The 22,937-nt window shown below is 41.8% G+C and overlaps 1 protein-coding gene across 2 annotated transcripts in view; it reads right to left on the reverse strand.

Moving 5' to 3' along the window:
• The window catches only part of MTUS2 (microtubule associated scaffold protein 2), a 504,165-nt gene that overhangs the window by 110,884 nt on the left and 370,344 nt on the right, over nucleotides 1–22,937 (reverse strand). For both annotated transcript variants that reach the window (XM_081129725.1, XM_081129724.1), the window contains exons 7-8: nucleotides 17,851–17,949; nucleotides 2,595–2,806 (exon numbers count right to left, since the gene is read on the reverse strand). In XM_081129725.1, the coding sequence (XP_080985851.1) occupies nucleotides 2,595–2,806; nucleotides 17,851–17,949 (311 nt within the window). The remainder of the gene's footprint in view (nucleotides 1–2,594; nucleotides 2,807–17,850; nucleotides 17,950–22,937) is intronic.

The raw sequence follows: 22,937 nt of genomic DNA on the forward strand, positions 1-22,937 counted from the left end.
TTTGAAAGAATATATGCACCCCTATTTTCATTGCAGCGTTATTTAAAACAGCCAAGATATGGAAGCAGCCCAAGTGTCCATCAGTAGATGAGTGGATAAAAAAACAGTAGTACATTTACACAATGGAATACTCCACAGCCATAAAAAAGGAGGAAATCTTACCCTTTGGGACAGCATGGATGGACCTGGAGAATTTTGTGCTAAATGAAATAAACAAGGCAGAGAAAGACAAGTACCATATGATGTCACTTATATGTGGAATCTGATGAACAAAATAAAGCAACAAACAACATAGGAACAGTCTCATCAATACAGAGAATAGACTGACAGCTGTCAGAGGGGAGGGTGTTTGGGGGCTGGGTGAAAAAGATGAAGGGATTAAGCAAGAAAAAAAAAAACTCGTGGACACAGACAACTGTATGGTGATTACCAGAGGGAAAGGGAGGTAGAGGGAGGTAGAAGAGGGTGAAGGGGGCATAGATGGAGATGGAAGGAGACTTGACTTGGGTGGTGTGCACAATATAATACACAGATGTTGTATTATAGAGTTGTACAACTGAAACCTATATAATTTTGTTAACCAATATCACCCCAATAAATTCAGTAAAAATTAAAAAAAAAAAAAGAGTAGCATTCACAGGGACCAGGCAGCAAGAGAAAAATAACATCATTCCATTTGACCCTCAAAAGTGTGGGTCCCTGAGTCATGCTCATTACTACACTGCCTGGTGGTCTGGGACTCGGATTTTAGTGGGTGGCGAGGACCGTGCCTAGACGCAGGGGCAGAGCTGCCTCGAACCAGTACAAGTGTGCGGCTGGTGCTGGCACTTAAATGTGGCATATTAGAATTTCTGGACAGGCTCAGGCTGTGTCACAGCTGACAACTATCACAGCTACCCTGCAAGGAGCTGTGAAGCATCAGGCAGAAATGAAAGATTCTTATCCAGCTTCTGAGTCCTTTTTGCTAGTGAGTTCCATACACTGGGACTTACTTCTGATGTATCCTTAATGGCATCAGCACATTCTGGAAAAAGTATAAAGCAGCAGTGAAATAGCTGGACTAGAAAATTACTTCTATTCTTAAAGTACACCCAGGCCAAAACCCGCATGTACACATGGGAGAAAATCAGAGTGGTTCGTGCTGTGTTTTAACTTTATGTATTGTATCTCATCAGTGTCTCATTCATCCTGCTCGAGAGTAAAATATTTGAGGGTAGAGCTTTGTCAGATTTCCTTGTACAGAAAAAGAATGTTTTATTGAATATTCGTTCAAAGTACCGTCATCCATTAATTCACATTATCACAATACCCTTGTGAAGAGTTATTAGTCCTATTTGAAACTGAGGAGACTGAGACTGGCACAGAGGTGACTGAGTTAATGGGAGTCCGAACAAAGGCAAGGATATTATGGTGATGACGACAAGACTTAAAGAGAGGCAGACGCTCGCTGCAGATCCACAGCTAGGCAGAGGCGGAGGCGGGGCTGACTCCTTGCTGGCCCCGAGCCCTCTCTCCATTGTGCCCTGCTTTGCAGACAAATATGTTACATTGTAGAAAAGATATATGTGTAAGAGTTCCAGCAGCATCTTCTAACTGGAAGAGTAAAAAAGATGTTGCCTTTTCAGGCTGGCTTGAGAGGCCATGGTCTTCATAGTGGGCATGCCTGGCCATGCTCGTTTCTCATACATAATAACAGTGCATGGCTTCCCACATGAGTGACACTGAGCACCACAGGATCATTGACCCTTGTCACAGAGGCTCCATCACTGGAGGCTTCCAGGTTCCTCTGTCTCTGCTTTGCAGGTGCTTCACCCCACATCATACCTCCTGGTCTCATTTGGTATTACTGGCAAATTCTCAAATTGATCACCTTAAGCCACGTAGGATGTATGACAACCTGTGAGAAAGCCACTTATGTTCAATTACAGACTTTTTTTTTTTTAACATGTCCATATTTTCTTTTGGGGTTTATCTGGAGAAGAGTTGAAAAGAACACATTGTGTGGGAGGTAAAATGCCTCATCTGGGAGGCATGCCTGGAGTTGCTGGTTGTGATTTACTGAAAGGAAAATGAAATTCATGTCCGCCATCCGTCTTGCTGCAGTGCCAGGCCGCGTGCAGCTCTGGCAGTAGGGAGGGACAATGGGGATCTCTGAAAACCAGCTGCTGGCCCTGTTGGTCTCTGATTTAAGAGCCATGTGTATGCTGCAGAGAAATAAAACTCCTGGGCAGACATTTCAGAATCTGGCCGTCTCATCTCTGCAGTGCAAACAATCATGGGCTCCATTGTCTCCAAAGACTTCACCTTCAAAATGCTCATTTATGTTCTTTTCTTTCTTTTTGACACAATTTCCCCTTTGGAATCAGGTTATTAAATCATTCTTCCCAAACTAATTTCTTTCACAGGTAACTATAAAGTTGGATCCCGAACATGCTGCCGGATATTTTTTGACCTGAAAATCAAAAGCCAAACCCAAACACACACACACACACACACACACACACACACACACACACACACACACACACCCATCACTATGACCATCATTCCACCCAAACAAAAAGCCCTTTAACTTTCACCCAACGTGGCCTCACCTTTCCAAAGAAGTGCTGAGTGGACACGGCGAATGCCTGGAAGCCGGAGATGGCCCGTCTCAGCTCCGCCTGCATGAGACCCAGCTGCCTGGCCTGCTGCTCACTCCTCTCCTTCAGCCGCTGAACCAACTGCCGCTCGGCTTCGCGGGCCTGCAGGTCTGGTTTGGGGGAAAACCCATTTCGGGGAGCCGTGCTTCTCTGCTTGGGGTATCCTATTAAAAAAACAAACAGTCACCTATGAAAAAACACTCAGCTCAAAAGGGACAATAGCTCCTTATTACAGGATTTCATCAAGAGCAAGTGGCCAAAAAGGAACTGCCATGGCTTGTCATTGCAAATATTAGAAAAAACAGACAGGGCCTTCAAATATTTGCTCTGCCTATGTGGTTCTAAGTGCAAGTTTCATGCTTGGAAAAAGAACAGCCCAAATTGCCAAATTCCTTCCTAAGTCTGCTTAGAGAGACGGCAGCAGATGTTTTATCTTCAAGGGAATTACTCTTTGAAAACATCTAATAGGAAATAAATCAATCAGTTCAGGTCAAAGTCATAGTTGTAACCTAGCAACCTTTTAATTGAGCATCAGGGAATACTGCCCACGTGCCCTTCCCTCCCTTTCTGCGGTCCTTCTAGTGACCCTTTCTTCGATGTCAGGTTCGAGTTACGCCTCTGATGACCTCTGATCCAGGGTTTTCTGGCTTTAAATTTCTACAGCATCAATGTCCTCCAAAACATTTCTACTACTCACACCACCATGTGACTACTCACACCACCTCCATGACTCAAGGTCCAGTCCAAGCCACCATGACCTGTCACCTGTCCCGGGAAGCCCAGTTTCTTCTCATATTTCACTGCAGTGACCAGGATGATCTTTATAAGTATAAAACGGCTTAAGACCTGTGTGGACACCTCCCTCCAATTATGATCCACTGCAGTAAGAAAGTACTCCTTCATTCCCATGGCCCAGGAAGCCTCTGAGGTCTGCTTCCTGCCAGGCAAACAGTAGGGGTGTGTATGGGGCGGGGGGGGGGGGGGAAGGAATCAGAAACTCTGCCTGGCGTTGGGGACAGGGTGGGGGAGGCTTTAAGAAGTGACTATTAGGCTGGGGGAGGCTTTAAGGAAAAGTGACTATTAGGCTGAAGCTCGAAGGCTAAAGGCAAGGCCCCAGAAAAGAGCACAGAGAGAAGTACTGTAAGACCCACGGGAAGTGAGGGTCTTCCTCGGAACTGCTGTCCTCGCAGAGCTCAGGCAGGCCTGACACCTAGAGAACCCCTGTGGTACCCAATGGGCTTACATCCCAGAGGTGAATTCTTTCCTTTGCCCAAGTAGGTCCTGGAGGACATGACATAGACACTGACCACACAATCATGAATAAACTTTAATACTTCAAACATTCTTTTGTCTCCTCCAAAATACCAGGGAGTAACACAGAACAAATCAGAAAATGTAGCATCTTCAATGCCTGACAGACAGACAGAGCAGAGTAATGGGCTTGGAGCACGCAGGTGGCCTCATCTTATAAGGGGAAATGATGGTTAATTGTTCCAACTACTTCTGATTGGTAATTTAATAGTGACCATGAAAATTTTAATTAAATCTTCCTTCTATTAAGCAAGCATCAGAGATTGTAATGTGGCCTCACATATAACATATCTTAAACTGTATGGCTTAATAGAATAGTAGGATATGAACTTATTGCTTCTTTAAAACTGTCTTTATGACAGTATCATATATAATATTCCAGAAAATTCACTTGCATGTTGTAGGCAAATCAATCTTAATATGTACTTAATCCCAACATTCTCTACACTGAACACAAAAGGAAAATAACTACCAACAAAATATGAGAGATTTACTGCATGCATTGAACTCTAAGACACAGCCTGAGACCTCAGGTGGATTTTTTTCATGATTACTGTTTGCCATTTTATTGCTGTGGCTGATGATTTAATCAAGCACTCCAGTGCTTTAATTAATGTATTGAGGTACCAGGTGCCTGACACCGATACAATAGAAGACACTCCTTTTAGAAATCAGAAGGAAATAATAAACACACTTCTAGCTCAGTGAATTAAAGCTAATTGCAATCTAGGGCATACAGAGTCACATGTGAGCTTGTGGAGAGTAGTAAGCACTCATGTTGTCATGCAGTTTTGGCTGTCAGATTTATTCCCTGTTATTATTACTATTACTATTAAAATCATCATCATCATCATTGTTAGGTTCGCAATTATATTCAGTGGTAAATGGACAATATAAAAGGATTTGGTGAAATCCTATTCTTGGTGCTGAAGGGAAGCAAAGTTTGCCACCCCCAAAAGATGCCTTTGGAATATTGATTATTTTAAGTTGGTTATTAAGGAACAAAAGACTCAGAAAGTACCTTTGACCTTCTCCCTTTACCTGTCTAAGTCTAAAGGAATTTAGATAGAGGACCTGCTCCAGGAAGGGAGCCGTCGTCATAGATAACTATAGTTTAATCTGAACCAGGTGTGATAGACAAGGAGGGACCTAGCAAGGCCCCTTTGATCAAAGTCCTCACTGTGTCCCACTGCTAAAGTTTAGCAAACATTTGCTTTCCATCTCCATAGGAGTTGCCTTCCTGTCCTTTGAAGTCCCAAACACAACCCCGCCCGACAGACACATCCCTTTCTCCTTAGCTCAAGATGACGTATAAGTCTCAGCTGCCCAATGCCTCTTTGGGTCTCATACCTTACAGCACCCCCAAATGTACATCTGTAACATAACCTTCTGACACTTTCTCCTATTAATCTGTCTTGTGTTGATTGGATTATTAGCCCAGTTAGAAAAACTTAGGTGAGAGGAAGGTTATTTTTTGTGACCCCACAGTGCTTGCTTTGATGATGATATTATTCCATTGCTTTTATTTCCACACTTAATTTCAGTGCTCTAATGGACCAGTACACTTGGCCCACATTTCCATTCCTGGGGCCAACAAACGAATGTTTGAGCTAAGGCAGAGGCTCCCCTGAGAACATCAACTTTTGGTATCAACACACCAAGCAAAAGTTTAGCTGATTTGTGACACCAAACAAATACTTGCTTGAGACTCCTGGCTGGCTGCACATGTGACACCCAACCAACGTCCCAGCATAGACCAAAGCTCAAGACACAGTGCTAAGACTATAGCAAGGAAACATGAAGAAACAGGCTGGGCGTGGAGTTCTCTGTTCTTTGAGATAAAAAGGGTCCTGTCATTTTCTAAATATATCAAACAAAACTTTACCCAGGTCTAATAATCATTTTACAGTCAGCAGCATTTATTTGGTCCTCACTAAAAAACAGTATTCTTCCTTGTGCTATCAATTCTTATTAAGTACTTCTTTAGTTAACTCCATGAGGTATTGTTCTGTCACTTACTTCCTTGTGTGCTCTATGTGAGGCCATCCCCAGGATGCTATACAAGGACAACCACCCAGGTTCACCTACTGTCTTGGCAACAGAGAGCTTATGTTGAAAGATGACTGACACACAGTCAGCTTCACCTGTTTCATTAAAATTTAAGGAGGGTTTTGCTTACTTCTGTTGTCTTCTTAAAAGCCAGCACCTACTTAAGCTAAATAATGATCTGCTTAGGAAGTGATGGGCTAATGGGACCATGAGACGAAAACTTCTGGACAGCAGTGAACACGGGGAATGCGTGGAGCACATGGTGGGCACTGAATGGGATGTGGTGACGGGGGCTCACTTCTCACTTCTGTCCTCTTACACACACATTTCTCTGGAAGAGCCACCATGCACTTTAAGTGAGGGGCACATCATGTCCCCTGAGGTACTGAGAGGTTTTGTTATCATTTCGCTCCCTGCTCCTCTCGGTATTTTCATTGCTTCCAGGGTGGTGAGGCTCCGAGCAGGCAGGCCAGCCCCCGGCCTCCCCCTGCAGTCAGCCAGAGCTCACTTATGCGTGTTTAGTCTCCTTTCAAAAAATCAAAGCTTTGGCCTCCTACTCTAGCTTCCTGATTTCCACCCAGTTAAAATAGGACACTGACATTAATGAATAAAGGCCTTTAAAATAGGGCTTATTGATAGTTTTAGTTTATTTATTTATAAATATATCTTTATTGATTTCAGAGAGAGGGAAGGAGAGGGAGAGAGAGATAGAAACATCAATGATGAGAAAGTCATTGATCAAGCCCGCAACCCGGGCATGTGCCCTGACTGGGAATCGAACTCTGATCGTCTGGATCCTAGGTTGACGCTCAACCGCTGAGCCACGCCCGGCCGGGTAGTTTAGTGTTTTTAATTGAAGTGAAAAAGAGAGTAGAAATACCAGTTACTTTGCTGTTTGCCCGTGTAAACTTCGCAGCTGTTGCTGAGGCTTATCTTCAGTGCATCTCTTTGATATGAAATACAGGAGCAGAAATACCCAGGCCAGTGTCTTTCCATGACCTACAGACAGAGCTGATTTCATATGTACATTTCATGTTACGTGCTTTGGAGGGGACCAAAATACTTGACAGCTTTTATGAGTACATACTCTAACCCCAGGGCTCTCAGCCTGAAGCCCTCTGCTGGTCCCCTCTACAACATCTTCAACAGATCTCATGGGTTTAGGGAACACGTTAAATCTAGAACATCACAATTTCTTCTAAGCCATCCTACTGGCTCCATAACTCTGGTTAGGGGCAGATCGACTCTATGATGGCCCCAGTGACAACTGGCAACTCAGAGGGAAAAGCCAGTAACCTTGTATTTTCACAAGGCTGAATACAAGCCATGTGCGTGCAAAGGCTGAGCACTGGGGAGAAGAACTGCCCTGGAAGGTGGAAAAGGAATATTAAAAATTCATCTGCAGCCATCTGGTCACTATCCAGAGAGCTCTAATGGATGTGAAAGCTTGGCTTAATCTTAAAGCTGGAAGTTTAACTCACATGATAACAAATAAAGTGCAGCATTGAAACCTGAATATTTACACAAGAGAAGGCCCATAACCTTAGTACTTGTAAACAAGAAAGAAAGAAATCACAGGACACAACTTTGATAGCCACAGGGAAAGCACTTCATGACTTTGGTCAGCTTCCTCACAGAAAGCCAGTCTGTTTCCCACAGACTGGCACCAACAGGACAGCACAGGGAGCACATGTGCTGAGTTCTTTGTGGTCTTGGATGGGCTTCATGTTTCTTAAACTGATCCGAATTTATTTCAGAACATTTGCCCAGTAGCACACTCTTTTCCTACTTAGTACTGCACCTGTTTGCCTGAGGTTGGTTAATGGTGGAGAAGGTAAAGAGAAGATGACGGGGTGGAAATGTCCTTCCAGCCGGTCCTGAGCCTGCATGAGGCCAGGAACAGCTGAGCTGGGCAGCCCCAGCCCTACAGTAACTGACCTGCTACACTCTAGAAAAGAGAGGAATGCATTTCCTGTTCCAAGGAAGAACATTCTTTTCTATTTTGACATACAGGAGAAAAGAAAAAACGGGAAGTTACAATCTGAGTTTCCAAAGCTGACTATGAAAAATTAGTTACCATGGTCCACTTTCTAGACAAAATAAACATTGACATAAGATATTCTCATCTTCAGAAATGTTTTATTATTCACAAGAAGTACAGATACTATTTATCATGGTAAGTCTGAACTTTTTTCCTCCAAGGGTGAAAAATTGTGGTTTAAAAAAATGTAGCCTCTTCTGGCCAAGATGGAGTAAGGATCAGACTCCTCATATGAATCTACCTGCAGAAACTTGGCCAAAATATACAAGACAATGGTTTTTAAGGCATTAACATCAGGCAATGAGGCACACTGATCTCTGAGAGCTGGAAAATGAATAATGTGGCCCCTACGATTGCCTCAGCCTGCTGCGCGGGGTGACTTTCCAGGCTGTCACACAGCAAAGTTAGCCAGGTGAGGCCTGGTGTTCCACTGAGATGAGGAAATGGAGCTGGGGCTCAGGGAGTCGAGGGATCAGAGGAGACGAGACAGTTGGCAGAGAGGACAGAGCTCCATAGACAGACAGGTCTGGAGACATGCTGAGGGTTCCTCAAGTGTTCGGCCAAGTTCTGATGAGTGCACGCCTGGGAGGGCAGGATCTGAGGCCAGGGAAAAAAATTCCAGCTGGGATCAGCGGGAACAATCTCCAGAAATCCCAGAAGGCCAGAAGTAGCTCCCATTCCCATCAGCCAGGGTGGAGCACCTCACAGCTCATGGGCATCGGCAGTGCACCGGGAAGGTCTTCGCCAGCAGCTGGCGAGATGAGCCGCCACCTAGTCCCGGCCTTCCTAACACAGCTGCCAGCAAGACCCAAAATGATCAAACTCTTTCCAAGTGGCACAGTTTTGTCCAAGAAAAAAGCTCGAGTATTTATAGGAATAAAAATATCCAGTACCCAACAAGAAAAATTCACGTCTGGCATCTGAAAAATCCTCAGGCATGCAAATTAGCAGGGACATACGGCCCACTTTGAGAAGATGCCCTGAATGGAAGCCTACCAAAAAATGACACGGATGATTAAAAGTTATTACAACTACATCCCGCATGTGCAATAAGCTAGAGGAACAATTGAATATGCAAGTAGAAACAAAGAAGATAAAGAAAAAAAGGCCTAAGAAAAAATTCTGGAGATTAAAAACTCAAATATCTGAGATGAAGTATACACTGGATGGGATTAAGTAGGTTAGATATAACCTAACTAAATTAGATACCACATAGGAAAAGATTAATGTCACCTGAAACTAATATAATAGTGAATGTCAACTGTAATTGAAAAATAAAAATTAAAAAAAAAGATAAACAGAATGAAGTTCCATAGCAGCATTACTCATGGTAGCAAAAAATTAGAAACAACCCAAATGTCCATCAATTGATTAATGGGTAAAGAAAAGGTCCCATATCCATGTAATGGAATATTAGTCAGCTAAAAACAAGAGTGAATTACTGATTCATGCTTTGACATGGATGAACCTCAAAAGCATCATGCTAAGTGAAAGAAACAGATACAAAGGCTACATATTATATGATACCATTTATATGAAACGTCCGGAATAGGTACATCCAACAGGAAGTAGAATTGTGGTTGTCAGGGGCTGGGGGAAGCAGGGAGTGGGGAATGACTACGAATGGGGATGGGTTTCTCTGGGGAGTGATGAACATGTTCTGGAATTAGTGGTGACAGTTGCACAGTCTTGTGAATATACTAAAAGCCACTGAACTGTACACTTTAAAAGGGCAAATTTTATGCTACGTGAATTATAGCTCAATTAATGAAAAGACTCAATAAGGATGGTTTTATAGGCTTCCTTGAACATGAGGACATTTGGTTGTCATTTTAGCAAAATGCCCGTGTCAAAACAAAACACCTGCACCAGAATGTCCTGTGTCTTCTTAAAATATAGTTTTTGATATTAAGACACATGGAGTCTTGGAGAAGAAATACCCTGTACATGAGTGCTTTACATGCGTTACCACTAATCTTCACCATACCCTGTTGTGTGGACATAATTCTCATTTTACAGAGGAGAAAACTGAGGCTCAGATAAGTTATGTTATTGGCCCAAGGTTATATATCACATGAGCCAGGGAGCCAGGATTTGAACCCAGTTCAATCTATTCTTTTGGCAACATTTAGAAAGCGAGAATAGCTTCTAGTGAAGACAATTAAGTACACATATTGGCAGATGCAAGAAGAGAACTGGCAGAGGGGGCTGTCACAGAGTTGAAGGAAGAAAAGTATCAGGAAGAAGGGAGTGATCAATAATGTCAAATGGCACGGAGATAAGATAAGGAAGGGGACATGTCCATGTAGACTTCATAACCAAGAAGTAACTCATGGCCTTTGCAGGAGCAGGGTCAGTGGGACAGTGGAGTGGCAGTGAATGGAGGGGTCATTTCTAAGCAAAGAGGCAGAGACAGAGAGCATGGGCTCTTCTTTCCCAAGCCTGGCTATGAAGATGAGGAGAGAGATATATCAAAAATATGTGCGTCAGGGGAAGCTTGTTGTTTTGTCTTGTCCTGTTTTGGGGATGGGATTGATGACAGAAAATATAGTCCCTGTCCTCAATGAACTTACAGGTCAACATGGGAGGGAAGTGCTCCTCAAATTCACCACCCAGAAAGCACTCCTGAGCCAAATGACATTTGAGGGTTCAAAGGCCTGATGTAGACACCACAGTTCCCACTGATCTCTTGATCTTCTGTAAGCTAAAGAGAGGAGAGTCATCCTCATAAATGGACACAGGAAGCAAGAGGGTAGCTTGAGAACAGGAAAACTGCCCTCCAGGTCTCCCCACCTGGTTATGTGGCATTTCCAGGTTTTCATTTGCCAGGGCTAGCTTGAAATCCACCTGTGGTAACCTGGATTCCAATTTTCTGCCACCCCATGTATATACCCTGATGCTATGAAGTGAATTTCATGTCCCACAAAATTCATGATAATCCTCTAATCCCCAGTGTGATGGTGCTTGGAGTTGGGGCCTTTGGGAAGAACGAGGAATGAGGTGGAGTAGTTATGAATGGGCTCAGTGCCCTTGTCAGAAGAGACAGGGGAGATGACCTCTCTCTCCCTCATGTGAGGACACAGCAAACAGGCATCCATCTGCAAGCCAGGAGGAGGGCTCTCAGCTCTCACCAGGAACCACATTAGTTGCCACCTTGATCTTGGGTTTCCCAGCCTCCAGAACTATAAGAACTAACTTTCTGTTGTTTAAGCACACCAGTGTGCTATTTGTCACAGCAGCCTGAGATGAGATCCTTGCATAATGTCCTTGAGTGTGAGTGAATCTGTAACTGTGATGAGATACTATTCCCATAATTATGTTACATTATACAGCCATGCGTCACTTAACAATGGAATATGTTCTGAGAAATATGATTTTGGTTTGGCGTTTTTCTTGTTGTGTGAACATCATAGAGTGCACTTGCACAAACCTAGAATAACCTACTACACACCTAGGCCATGTGGTATAGCCTATTGCTCCTGAGCTATAAACCTGGACAGCATGTTGCCATACTGAACTGCAGGCAACTGTAACACAAGGTAAGTATTTGTGTATACAAATATATCTAAACATAGGAAAGGCACAATAAAAATACAACATACAATACTGTCATATGACTGGCAGCACAGTAGGTCTGTTTACACCAGCATCACCAAGAACACGTGAGTAATGCATTGTGCTATGACGTTATGACAGCTAAAAAGTCACCAGGGCATGGAAATTTTTCAGCTTCATTATAATCTTATGGGACCACTGTCATGTATGTGGTCCATCATTGACTGAAATGCTATTATCCAGCCCATGACTATATATACCAAGAGGGAGATTATCCTTGGTGAGCCTGACCCAATCAGATGATCCTGCTAAAAACAAGTTTTCTCCAGCTAGTCACAGAGTAGAAAGTCAGGGTTCTAAGGCTTGAGAAGGATTCAACCACCCACACTACTCTGAAGATGAAGAGGCCACATGGCAAGGAATGTGGGTGGCCCTAATTGCTGAAAGTGGTCCCTGACTGACAGCTGGCAAGGAGACCTCTGGACAGAGACCTCAGTCCTACAACTGCAATGAACTAGTTCTATCAGCAACACGAATGTGCCTGAGAGTGCTTTTTTTCTCTCAAACCTCCAGTCAAAAACTCAGCCAAGCTGACACTGTGATTTCGACCTTGTGAAACTCTGAATAGAGACACAGTTAAGCCACACTGGATGTTTCACTTATGGTACTAACATATGGGTATTTTTTTAAAGGAAAAGAAAAAGATTAATGAACATACAGCAAAAGAAACTATCTAAAATGAAACACACAAGAAAAAAGACTCAGATAAATGAACAGAATATCAATTTAGACAGAAGCTGTGAGACAACTTCAAGTGGCCTAATTATGCATAATTGGAGTTACTGAAGAGGAGAGGTTAGGACTAAACATTTTTGAAAAAATAGTGGGCACAAATTTTTCAAATTCGATGAAAACTGTATATCCACAGACTCAAGAATCTGAACAAACCTCAAGCTCAAAAAGCATAAAGGAACCAGCATCAAGGTATAATGTAATTACGATGTTCAAAACCAGCCATGGAGCAGCCAGAGAAGAGAAAGACAGATATGTTCCGAGAAACAAAGATAAGCATAACAGCTGATTTTTCATTGGAACCATTCAAATCAGAAGACAGTGAAACAACATCTTTAAATGAGTAAAGTAAAAAATGAGTGAAGAAAAAAATGCTCACTTGGATTCTGGACAAAGTAAATGGATCTTTCAAAAATGAAGGTAAACAAAAACTAAAACATTTCATCCCCAGAAAACCTCCACTAGAAGGAATGTTAAAGGAAATCCTTTAGGCAGAAGAAAAATGGTATCTGAAGGAAATCTGGATCTACATAAAGAAATGAAGAGCACTGGAAATGGGAACTAAATGAGTATAACTGAAATACTTTTTTTCTTTTTTTATTGAAGTATAATTGACATACAATATTATGTTAATTTCATACGTATGACACAGTGATTTGACCTCTGTATAGATGGTGAAAAGATCACCACAATAGTCTAGTGACCACTGTCACTGTACAGAGTTAATACAATATTGTCCACTGTATTCCCCACACTGTACATTACATCCCCGTGACTTACTTTTTTTATGGAGAAATACTGATTTTAATCCAACATAAGGTGAACTCTACGCATCCATCGTCTTTCAGCCTAAAAGTTCACTTGTTTTTAACTGGAGTTTTGTGCCTCTTGATCCCCTTTCCCCCTTCCCCCCCCCCAATCTAACAATAATTCTATTTTCTCTATCTGTGAATCTGGGCTTTGTTTTGTTTTCTAGATTCCACATATAAGTGAAATCATGCAGTTTTTGTCTTTCTCTGTAAAAGATATTTTTTCCTATTTGAATCTTTTTAAAAGAAGACTGAGTATTGATAATCAACAGCAGCAATGTAGTGTGGGTTTATAATCTATGTACAAGAAAAATGCTTGATATTCTAGCACAAAGGTCAGGAGGAGGGGCATGGAAGCACACTGTTGTAGCATTCTTATACTACGTGAACAGTTAAAGATACAGATTGTGAACCTTAAAGCAACCACTAAAATAACACAGCAAAGTACAGATAGGTAAGACATCAACAAAGGAGACAAATGAAATTATAGACGATATTTACTTAAGGCAGTAAAATAGGGGGGGAAAAATATGTGGGATAGATAGAAAATAATAGCAAGGTGGCAGATTTAATCCTAATCAGATCAATAACATTAAATGTAATCAAAGGCAGAAATTTTAGATGGAATAAAAATGCAAGAGCCAATTATATGCTGCCAGTAAGAAGCCTACTTAAATATAAAGAGACAGACAGATGAAAAGGAGACATATGGAAAGTGATATACCACGCTGGAACTAACAGGAAGCTGGGGTGGCACTATTAATATGGAAGAAAGTCAATTTTAGGGAATGATATCAGGGATAAAGAGGGTCATTTCATAATGACAAAGTAGCAATACATTAAATTGATAAATAATCTTACGTGTTGATGTACCTAATAGCAGAGCTTCAAAATACATGAAGCAAACAATGACAGAACTGAAAGAAGAAACAAGTCCACAGTTATACCGAGATCTCCACAGCCTTCTCTCAGTTACTGATAGAACTTGTGGACAGAAAGTCAGTAAGGATATAGACAACTCAATGCTACCAGCCAACTTGACCTGGGACATTTGTGGAATCCTCCACAAGGAACAGAAGAACAGACATTCTTTTTAAGTACATATGAGATGTTTACCAAGACAGCCCTTGTTGTTGGTCATAAAATAAGTCTCAATAAATTTAAAAGGACTGAAGTCATTCAAAGTATGTTTTCCAACCATGATGTAATTAGAAATAATTACTTTCCAGATCTCTGGAAAATCTCAAACATTTGTAAACTAAACAACACACCTCTAAGTAATCACGGGTAAAAGAAGAAATAAAAAAGGAAAATTTGAAAATATTTAAAACTCAATGAAGCTAAAAATCCAAGACCAAAACTGGTGGGTTATAGCTAAAGCAGTGTATAGAGGGACATTTACTGTACTAAACACACACATTTGAAATGAAGAAAAACTTCAAACTAATGACATCAGCCAATCAAACCCAGTGTAAGCAGAAGAAAAGTAATAATAATGATGAGTAGAAATCAGTTGCATATCCTTCTGCAAAGAAATAAATTCAAGTCATACCTCACACTATATACGAAATTAACTCAAATGGGTCATAGACTTAAATATAAAACCTGTAACTCTCAATTTTTCAGAAAAAATGTAGAAGATAATCTTGTGACCTTTGGTTATACAAAGATTTTTTTAGATAACACAAAATACATGGTCCATAAAAAAAATTATTAATGAGACTTCATGAAAATTAAGAACATCTATTCTTCAAAAGATACTGTTAGGAGAATGCAAAACAAGCCACAGATTGTGCGTGTGTGGGGAGGGAATTGCAAATCACATAGCTGAAAAGTGGAATCCAGAATATGTAAACACTCCTAAAATTCAATGTAAAAACAAAAAACAATTAAAATGGAAAAAGGTTTGAAGAGATATTTTATCAGAGAGTATACACAGATGTCAAATAAACAGAAAAAGATGATCAACACCATAACATCATTAATTATGGAGGAAATGCAAATTAAAACCATAACAATACACCACTGTGTCACTGTGCTTAGTTACAATGCCTAAAATTAAACAGACTGATCATACCAACTGTTGGCAAGGATGTCGAGAACCCGGGGCTCTCACATACTACTTATGGGAACATAAAATGGTATAACCACTTTGGTAAATAGTTTGGAAAACATTTAAACATTTTAAAGAAAGTGAAGCACACAGCTACCATATGACTCAGGCAATCTACTCCCAGGTGTTACCGAGAGAAATGAAAGCAGGTGGCCACGCCAAGACAGGTGCAGATGTGCATGGCAGCTTTATTTATAATAGCCAAATTCTCAGGAAACCCCCTAAATGCCTCCAAAGGTGATGGATCTCAAAATAATCATGCTGAGTAAAAGAAGCCAGATAAAGGTAGAGTAGATATTATATGATTCCCTTTTTTTATAAAACTTTAGAAAATTCAAACTAAGCTAGTGTCAGAGAGGGACTGGGGTAGGGCGCAGAGGAGCAGGCGGGTAGGATTACAAAGAGCATGGGGACACGTTAGGGATGGGATCTGTCTGCTATCTTGACAGTGGTGAGGGCTTCACAGGTGTATACCTATGTCAAAACTTTAACACTGTGTAGTTTAATATTTGTGAATTATACCACAATAGAGACATTCCAAAACTGCAGCACCACAAGCTTTCTTCTGTTTAGTATTTCTTGGTATAAATATCGCAGTTCTTTTACTTTCAACTTTTTATTACTCCTTTATCTTAGGTGTACATTTTGTGAACACTCTAAAGCTAGATTTTACTGCATACAATATGCACTTACTACATACTTATTGACTATTCGATAAACAAATCCAGGCTGGTCATCTGGATCTCTGATTTGGTCTAGAATTGTGTTCAGGCCCATTTATTCTGACATTTCTGAGCTCATTTCTAGCATCTTACTCTTTCCATTTCCCCACCTCCCTCCCTCCCTCCCTCCCTCCCTCCCTCCCTCCCTCCCTCCCTCCCTCCCTCCCTTCCCCTTCCCTCTGTCTGCTGGTTCTTTTCTCCCCTCTTTGCCTTCATTTGCACTGGTTGAAAATACTTTTACCCCGCATTCCAACTTTTCCCACTCTTTTTGTTTTAGAACTAGATACTCTATTTTATTGGTTAGCCTAGAAATTTTAACACATAAATTTTAACTTAAAGTCTAAAACTACACAATATCTCTACTTCCCCTAGAATATAAGGACCTTACACACAGTAGCTTATTTCTTAGTGTGTAGTAATTTCACTTTTATTCTCCTAAGTGGACACAAGTCCTCTAGCATTTTAAATGGAAGTTTCAGACCACAGGGGTAGCATGGAATCCAGCCCTCAAGTTCTGGCAGGGCGGATATGGGGCAAGGGATTCCTAAGGGGGCGCTGGCTCCCCTCCCTACCTCATCAAAAACCAAAGCTGCACCGGGCCAGGCTCCTCCCGCAGGCTGGGATTTCTCTTTCTTCCTAATTCATCCAACAGGGTGCTGCTCTTCACAAGTTCCAGATTTACCCAGGGTCCTCCATCTGACCCCTCACCCCGTTAGGCACCTGGCTTTGTCTCCTGAACTTTTTATGTGTGGCTTTGGCTTATTTCCTATACATTTTTTTTTATTCCTCATTTCAGGACACATTTTTATTAATTTTTAGAGAGAGAGAGAAAGAGAGAGAGACATCGATGTGAGAAACATCCATTGGCTACCTCCTGTACATGCCTGAGTGGGGATTGAATCCACAACCTCTTGGTGCATGGGACCATGCTCCAACTAACTGAGCCATCTGGCCAGGGACCTATACATTTTTAATTAACCAGAAATATTAATAAATTTTCTATTCTCCAAGCTTTCTGATTAATAGTGGAGCAACTAAGAATGCAGTTTGTGGATTTTGAGTGTGTGGGGTTCAAACCAAGACTCTACTACTTATTTCCTGTGATTTTGGAAAATTTAATAAAATTCTGTGTAGCCTCCCTCACATGCAAAGGGAGGGGCAGTGATAGCACCTGCTTCACAGGTTATTGTGGGCCTCAACTACATTAATACAGTTAAAGAGCTTAGGGCAGTGCCTGCATACAGTAAGAACTCAGACATGAGCTGTTGATATTGCTATTTTTGTGCTTGAAGAAAATGTTCTGATGTTATATTGCATTTTATTCTACAAAGGGGTTAATGCCTTATGATATTAATTTCCACAATAAATAATTTTCAACTTTCAAGTGACATTAGGTAGCTTATTTATGTCTGAATGTAAAGAAATGGCTTCCTCTTGACAAAAGAATAAGTATTTCATATACATTGTTGCTCTGTTTTTCTTTTTAGAAAATATCATCTCTTGAGGTTAAAGTTTCAAAGTCTGTTTTTCAATTATAAATTATTTCTATGTGCTGTTGCAATAGCAGATAGTCCTACACAGAGAAGATTCTACCACTTAAACGTAGCATGATAACATTTTGTTTTTGAAGAGAAAAATGATGCCAACAGCTGGTTCATTTCATCTGGAGTCAGAACACATGAGTATATGTATGTTAGGCCCCAGAACAATCCTGCCTATCACATGGGCAGGCATTGCTCCATTAATAACCCTTGAACAAATAAATTCCAAGTTCAAGCTTTCTCCCCAAATAACACAGATCTCATTTCCTGAATACCTGGCGAATGAAGCTTGGTGGCTGAAGCTGCCACTCTCTTCGGAGATGAAACAGCAGGTTTATTAGCATCTTGATCTTTTTGTAGTTCTTTCTTTGTTCCTATATATAGTTTAAAAAGAGAAACAGAGAGAAAGCAAACTAGTTACAGTTGGAACAGTAACACAAGCTGTTTGTGGACAGGAAGGTTTCACAAAAACCAAATAGTCATATTTGGATGATTTGTTGCTCTCACCTCCCCCCCACCCCCCCCACCCCTCCGGTCCTTCAGAAGGACACACTTGTTTACAGTAAAGGGAATTCAGCTGTAGTGGCCAGGGGAATAGGCACACTGCTGTCTCTGATTTGATGAAAAACTCCCCTATTTCTGGAGGTCATAGCACCCCAATGACCCTGATGAACTATCTGGGAATTAAAATTGTCCTGTCCTTAGCCACCAACATGACCTGCCAGCCTCTTTCTGCAGAAACAAATTTTCAGAAGGCAGAGAAGGAAGCTGTTGCTGAACTTAACTACTAATGACTTCAGCATCATCGAGGGCCGAGCCACGGGGGACGTGGCCTGCCTTTAATTAATATCCGTGCAGCTGATCCACAAAGGTGACCTAGGAAGCCTCTGTGCTCTCTCAGCTGCAGCTGAGCCTTCGTGGAACCAGAGCTGGCCCCAGCAGAATGGGGTGTGAGTGATACGTCAGAACAGCAAGTGACATCTAAGAACAGCTCCTCAAATTAATCCAGAGGCACATGGAGCAGTTTCTCCCTTGTGTGCTGGATACTTACCTTCACGTCACCTTCATCAGAAACTCAAAGAGCACTGGATGGAAGATTAGAGAAATGACACAGACCTGGATGGCCCTAGCCCTGCCTCTACTTCAGCACAGTTTGTTACATCATTTTAAAACAAACCTTGGTGATGGTTCCTTGAGATGCAGAGCATGAACCTCCAATTTCCCCCCAAGCCCTGTGGCCTCACTCTTCTTCCAGAGGTGACCGCTGCTGGCAATTTGCACTCCCAACCAAGAGTGTGTGAGAGCAGCTCTTTCCTCATGCCCCACTCCCTGCTGACAGTGAAGTCTCAATCATTTTAATTTTTGCCAGATACTTAGAGTCTTTTCATATTGGTCATGTGCATTTTCTTATTTGAAAATTGCCTAATTAAGCCCTTTGCCCATTTTTCTTATTTTCCAGACTTTCACTTTTTAAAACTTATTTATAGTATCTTTCACTATACTATAGTTTTATGCAGTTTTAATGCGTTCAAATGTTAATTTTCCCTGTTCAGCTTTCAGACCAATATCATAGGTTATTTGTGCATCTGTGTGCATACAAGTGTGTGTGTGTGCATGTGTGTGTGTGAGAGAGAGAGAGAGAAAGGGAGAAAGAGTGGCTGGGGACAGGGATCATTTCCAGAGTTTGGGGAGGGAGGCAGGCAGGTATTTGGATCCCGCCTCCTTCTCTCTTGTTCTCGGGCCTGACTGGGCCACCACCTCTCTCAGCCCCTCTCCATCCTAGTCTACCTGCCTTCAGCTTTTCCATCACAGACCTGTATTCATCTCCTCTGTTTTACTGCCTTTGGACAAACTGTTTTACTCTTGTTGATTTTTTTTAAAGCCTGAATTCTCTTTTGTATTCCCCCATTTTTCTTTCACTGTCTATATGCTTTGTGGCATGTAGTTAACATACCCCAGGTCTTTCACACCTCAGTAAGTGGCACCACTCACTCACTGTACTCAGATCAGAAACACTAGGAATTACCTTCATCCGTTTCTTTGCTCCTTGCCCCATTCAGCCTATCAGCAAGGCTTGTTGACTCTCCTCTGAGGCTGTCCCCCAGGTCTCACCACACCCCTGCCTTGCACTGCCTCTGCAGAGCCCCTGTCACCAACACCCCTTCTGCCTTCTACAGCCTCCTTCCTGCTCGGATGCTTCCACTCCTGACCCCCCACAGCCCATCTCTCCCCCTCCCCCAGCAAGAGCTGAACTGCTTAAAATCTAAGTTAGAGCAGATCATCCCCAATTTCGAAACCTTCCAACCACCTCCAAAGGCTCTCAAAATGAAATGCCAACTCCTTACTGCACCACAAGGCCCTGTAGACCAACACTCTCCAATAGAAATATAATATGAGCCACTTATACCATTTAAAATTTTCTAGGAACAACATTTAAAAAGTACAGTGAAATTAATTGTAATAATGTATTTTATTTAACCCAGCATATTCAATGTCACTTCAACATGGCATAGGTCACTTTTCAAGTGCTCAATAACTGCTCATGGGCAGGAAGCCACCATAGTGGACAACACAGCCCCAGATGACCTGGTCTCTTGGCTACTTCACAGATACACTGTGATAGTTAATTTGTTGTTGTTGTTAATCCTCACTGGAGGATAGCATTTCCATTGATTTTTAGAGAGAGTGGAAGGGAGGTAGAGAGGGAGGAGAAAAGAGAGAGAGAGACATCAATTGGCAGCTTCTAGCATGTGCCCCAACAGAGGCTGGAAATTGAACCTATAATCCAAGTATGTGCCCTTGACTTGGAATCGAACCCATGACCCTTTGGTAGGCGGGCCAACACTCTAACCACTGAGCACACTGGCCATGGCTGTGATGGTTAATTTTATATGTCAATCTAACTGGGTAATGAGGTGCCCAGACATTTGGTCAAACATTATTCTGGGTATACTTGTATTCTAGGTGTTTCTAGATGAAATTAACATCTGAATTGGTAGACTGAGGAAAGCAGATTGCCCTCCTTATGTGAGTGGGCCTCATCAACCTGTTGAAGGCCTGAGTAGAACAAAAGGCTGAGAAGGAAGGAACTTTGCTTGCTTGATTGGTTGAGCTGGGACCTCAGTCTTCTTCTGCCTTCGGACTTGAGCTTACCCCATTGGCTGTCCTGGGTCCCCAGCTTGTTAACTGGAGACCTTGGGATTTCTCAGCCTCCATAATTATATATATATTTAACAAATATATAATACATAAATTCTTTAAAGAATACATGTTATATATATATATATATATACACACACACACATATATATAATATATATATATATAATATATATATAATACAATATATGCAAATATATCCTATTGATTGTGTTTCTCTGAAGAGCCCTAACTAATAATACGCATGCTGACATCACTTTGCCCCCTGCTCGCACCTCCAGCCATACTGCCAGCCTTGCTGGTGCTGAAACATGCACACTTCCTCCCATTCTGGGCACTTTAGCTGGAGTCCTCTGCACAGAATATGCTTCCCGTAGCCCTGGCTAGTGTGGCTAGGTTGGCTGGAGCATCAACCCATACACAGAAAGGTCATAGGTTCGATTCCTGGTCAGGGTGCCTGCTGGCCAGGGTGTGTAGAGGAGGCAACTGCTCAATGTTTCCCTCTCACATCAGTGTTTCTCTGTTTCTCTTCCTCTCCCTCTCTCTCTAAAATCAATAATAATAATAACAATAATAAAGAATATCCTTCCCCTAAACCTTAAGCATGGTTCCCTCATCCATGCATTCAGGTCACTGCACAAATGAAAACCTTCAGAGAAGCTGTGCCTGACCCTCCAGGTGAAACAGTCTTGCCACCTGCCACTCTCCCTTTCAATTGCTTTGTTCTTCTTCCCAGGGTTTGTCATTACCCGCAAGTATATTATATACTCATCTACTTGTTTATTGTCTACCCTCCCCACTAGGACACAAACTCCTACCAGTGGGCCACACCCCCTGCACTACCTGGTGGTTTAGTTGATGCCCCTGCCCCTCCCCCTCCTATTGGGCTCTTTTCAAGACAGGTCCTGGCCAGTCATCCCAGGGCTTACAGAGGCTGGAACTTGGGTGCTGGAAGCCCAGTCAGCACTGCACGCAGCTGACTGCACTCACCCTTCAGAGTACCAATCTGCACCAATGGCTAATCCTGCTCTTCCACTCCTTCCCTCTGCTGTGATTTCAGGTATCAACAAATACGAAAAGGTACCAAGGCCCCTGGAAGCTGAGAAGGGAAATGTTAAAGGCCAAAAGTCTGCACTCAACACAGTACTTTAAAAGGAAACTAAATATGCATATTTAGTCAGAGTTTCAATACTTTCCTTCCCATGGGATGCAATTTGGCAACTTCTAGCAAATATTTAAATATGGATAGACTTGACTTGGCAATTCTGCTTCTACACATCTTTCTTTTGAACACTTGCACAAGTGTGAAAAGATGTATGTTCAAAGATACTTCATACACTATGATAATAATAAACAAGTGAAAACAACCAAAATGAACATTGGGCAATAGGCAAATAAATCATGTTGCATCTGTACTATGAAGTGCTATGCAGCCCTTAAAAAGAATGAGGTAGCTCCAGATTGTACTGGATGGAGAGCTTCCCATGATAAATAATAAGGTGAGTTGTTGAACAGAATGCATTTGTGTCCCATTTTTATCACACAAAATGTCATCTGTACTATGATTGTAAATATGTAAAAAGATTTGAAAGACAGGCATCAAATTTTAAATAATAGTGACTTCTGAGCAGTAGGATTGAGAGGCTTTTACTTTTTATTTTATATGCTTCTGCATTATTTCCATTTTTTATGATGAATCACACATTGCTTTTGTAATAAGAAATAAACAATAAAGGAAGAGAAACTAAACCAAAATGAAAATAATTTGTCTGGTCCATGAAAGGATAAGGAGAGAAACCAGCCTAGTGCAACCAATTCTGCAGAAATTACTATGATCAAAAATTTCACAAGCCCTCTTCCCCCAGGAACACAACCCTGCCTGGAAGATTCCTATGTGGTACTGGGAATTCTTAACAGGAAATTATAGCAATCAATCAAGGCTTTCAGTTCTTTTTGCAGTTTTCTTGTCCTTAGTCCAAATGTTTTTAAGTATACGTATCATCAGCTTTCATTTAACTCTAAGATCATGGAGTTGCCAGAGGTGCCAGTGCAGTTTTGGTCTCATTGTTTCCCTGCTGCCCTCTGGCCACTCTCCCTCAGTCTCCTTGGCTCCAGCTCCTCCTTACCCTACACCTATGTGGCACTGTCCCAGGATTCTGCCTCGGTCTTCTCCCGTCCACTCTTCTGGATGAGCTTGTCTACT

This window comes from Miniopterus schreibersii (genome assembly GCF_964146895.1).
Source record: "Miniopterus schreibersii genome assembly, chromosome: 2".
NCBI lineage: Eukaryota > Metazoa > Chordata > Mammalia > Chiroptera > Miniopteridae > Miniopterus > Miniopterus schreibersii.